Source organism: Galeopterus variegatus, unplaced genomic scaffold (assembly GCF_000696425.1).
Source record: "Galeopterus variegatus unplaced genomic scaffold, G_variegatus-3.0.2 Scaffold7495, whole genome shotgun sequence".
Taxonomy (NCBI): Eukaryota; Metazoa; Chordata; class Mammalia; order Dermoptera; family Cynocephalidae; genus Galeopterus; species Galeopterus variegatus.
Window position 1 is genome coordinate 6,100 of NW_007733606.1, and position 2,962 is coordinate 9,061.

The window sequence follows — 2,962 nt, forward strand, 5'->3', positions numbered from 1 at the left end:
CATTTTCAATGTGACAATCCTCCTGGATTCAGAGTGGTGGCAGGTAAGTAGTGATGACTGCCTGGTGGGATGATAGAAGCCATGTAAATGTCAAACCCTTTCCAGCATACAACATCTTCAAGATGTCTTAGAGGAATCCCCCCTCTATCCTGGGAACAAGAAGATTCCAAAGAAAGAGAGACTTTAAATAAACTACAGTCTGGGGCTGGCCAGTTAGCTCAGTTGGTTAGAGCCCGGTGTTGGTAACATCAAGGTCAAGGGCTCAGATCCCTACACTGGCCAGCCACTAAAAGGCCCTCAAAAACAGTTTGGACTGTACATGATGGTGTTTGCACTTCAAACAAAAGGAACAGACACCTGTTTGCCTTGCTCGCCCGACTGTCACTTCCCGTATTGCGTATCGCTCTCGGAGCTGGTGCCTCTCTCACTTAGAGGGCTGTCCAGCTCCTTAACATCTTGCTAAGCGACGCATCTGTTCCCCGAGCACAGGGAGAGAAAGGAATGAGAAGGAGAAGATGACGACTCAGTGCCTCTCCGGCTTTGATGGTGCTGTTTGCTCTCAGCAGGCTCCACTTCAAAGCCCTTTGCCAGTCGCCATTAACGAGTCCTCTCTCCCTCAGAGAGAAGAGGACTTTGCTGACAGAGGAAGGGTGGTTAACTGCTGGCTCAGAACCTTCCAGCTGGGATTAAGACATCAGAGGCCCTGGGGTAATGTAAGCACGTTCCGAATACAAGCTCCTAAGAGGAAAGGGAGCTGAAAAGCAACTAGATAACTCAATTGGAAATGAATATTTTAGTTCAGAGAGACAGCCCTTTTGGTTCCTTTGGGCATTTGCAGGGAAGTGCTTATAAAACAAGCAGCCTGGTGTCCTCCCCAAATGACCCCTAGGTTTTGTGGTGGCTGGGCTCATGTCATCCTAGGGAGGACCTCCGCCCTGCCACCAGGGGCTCCTTGTAGTCCAGGGAGAACTGACCAGAACGAGTCCTGCTCAGCCCTGAGAGGCTGCACATTTTTGTCCACCAGCCGTTATGTTTAAAACAAATGAACACCAAGACTAGGCTGTAGAAGCAGGAGTTAAGGTGGAAACAGAGAGTTCACCCCCTTCTTGGCTGGTGAGTAAGTACAGATGCCATGGTTTCTTAGCAGCCCACCTTCCTCCCGAGATGGACCCTACAAGTTCAACTCAAATCTCCCTCTCTACGCACCGACCTTCCCAAACCTCCACAAACTCATCTCTCACTGCTTCTCAGCACTAACCCTGTCCTCTCAGACACGTGCGTTTCCTGGCTGTCCCCTACAGGTGAACTGTTCAACGACTGGCCCGCCCCAGCATGGCTTTGTCGTGCCTTCCTTCAACCCATGCCCACGTCTCTCTCAAGACCTAGACTGAGACCTACCTCTCCTGGGAAGTCTTCTTCTGTACCCCCCGCCCCCGCCACTGAAGCTTCTTACCATTGCAGTTTAGCATTGGTGTTTGCTATTTGGCACCTCTCATGCAGGGGACGTCTTGCTTTTCAGGTTGCTTTATTTGTAATGTTTAGTTCCCCAACTTCTACTTCTTTTGTGTGCCACTAGCACTCAGAATAGGGTCTTTCCAGTGAGCTAGACAGCCACTCCCCGCCCCCCTGTGTAGAGGCCTCACCATTGATCCTGTTGCCTTGGAGGTAGAGGTTCTCCAGGTTGGTGTTGACTGGGGGGATCTTCTGCAGCTGGTTGTAGGAGAGGTCGAGCTCAAGAAGGCTGCTGGAATTGAAGGTGTTGGAAGCCAGGCCGTTGTTAGTGAGACTGTTGTGGGACAGCCGCACATACAGGAGCCTGGGCGAGCCCCGGAAGTAGCTATCGGGGACTGTGTACACGTTGTTGTGCTCCAGGTACAGCTGCTCAAGGGCTAAGGGCAGTCCATCCGGCACCCTCCGGAGGTGGTTGTAACTCAGGTCCAGCAAGATCAGTGACCGGAGGCCCCTCATTGCACTGCCCACTTCCTGGATCTCATTGTGTTGGAGGTACAAGGCTGTGAGGTTCTCCAGCCCCTCTAGAGCATTGTTGGGGACCCGCGAGATCTGGTTGTGGTTGAGATGGAGCTCCCGCAGGGATCGTGGCAGTGGACCAGGCATCCGTGTCAGGTTGTTGTGGTCCAGATACAGCCTCTCCAGATGTCTCAGCTTGGAGAAGACCTTTCTGCCCACCTTGTCACTGGTGATCTGGTTGCCGTGGACAGCAATCCAGAGCAGCCCAGTGGCATTGTCAAAGACACCTTCCTGGATGGAGGAAATCTGGTTGTTTTGGAAGTAGACGTACTTCATGCGGGAGGGGACGAAGGGCAGGTACTTGAGGTTGCGATTGTCACAATACATGGCTGTGGGGAAGTTGGGTGGGCAGTCGCACTCCTGGGGGCAGTCACGGGGCTCTGGTGGGGATGGAGAGCCATAGGCATAGGCTGGACCTTCTTCCACCCCATAGGGGTAAGGCTCGTAGGGCTCATAAGGGTAAGGGTCATAGGGATCGTAGTAGGTGGACTGCTGGCTGCGGAGGTAGTGGGAAAACCAGTGAGGGTCTTCTTCATACTGGGCCCCAGAGAGGGAGCAGAGGCCTGCCAGTAGCAGGAGGGAGGTCCACTGCATTCTGTCTCTCTGCAGGGAGGGAGAGAGAACAGAGCAAGCCAGCATGAGTGAGCCTCTGGGGAGGCAGGAGGCAGAGCAGGCAGGCCCTAGGCTTTGAGCCGTGCAGAGCGGACTTTGGGTCAGACATCTGAGAGCAGGAGCATTGCTCTTCCTCCCTCGGTGCCTCATCCCAGTCCAGCTCTGCATGCATAGTCCAGTTGGACTGTGGCTATGTCGGGTGAGCTAAGTGCATTTTCCCCTGGTCGTAGAGTCACAGAAACAGAGTCTGAGATTAGAAGAAACTTAAATTGGAGGGAAGGGGCCTGCATTTTTTTGAGGAGCAGATCCTTAGGAGCCCCTA

General features: G+C 53.2%; 1 protein-coding gene across 1 annotated transcript in view; it reads right to left on the bottom strand.

Moving 5' to 3' along the window:
- Nucleotides 1-2,962, bottom strand: part of FMOD (fibromodulin) — a gene marked incomplete at its 3' end in the record, with an annotated part of 12,034 nt that overhangs the window by 5,006 nt on the left and 4,066 nt on the right. The window contains exon 2 of the mRNA XM_008592008.1: nt 1,644-2,631. Within this exon, the coding sequence (XP_008590230.1) occupies nt 1,644-2,622 (979 nt within the window). The remainder of the gene's footprint in view (nt 1-1,643; nt 2,632-2,962) is intronic.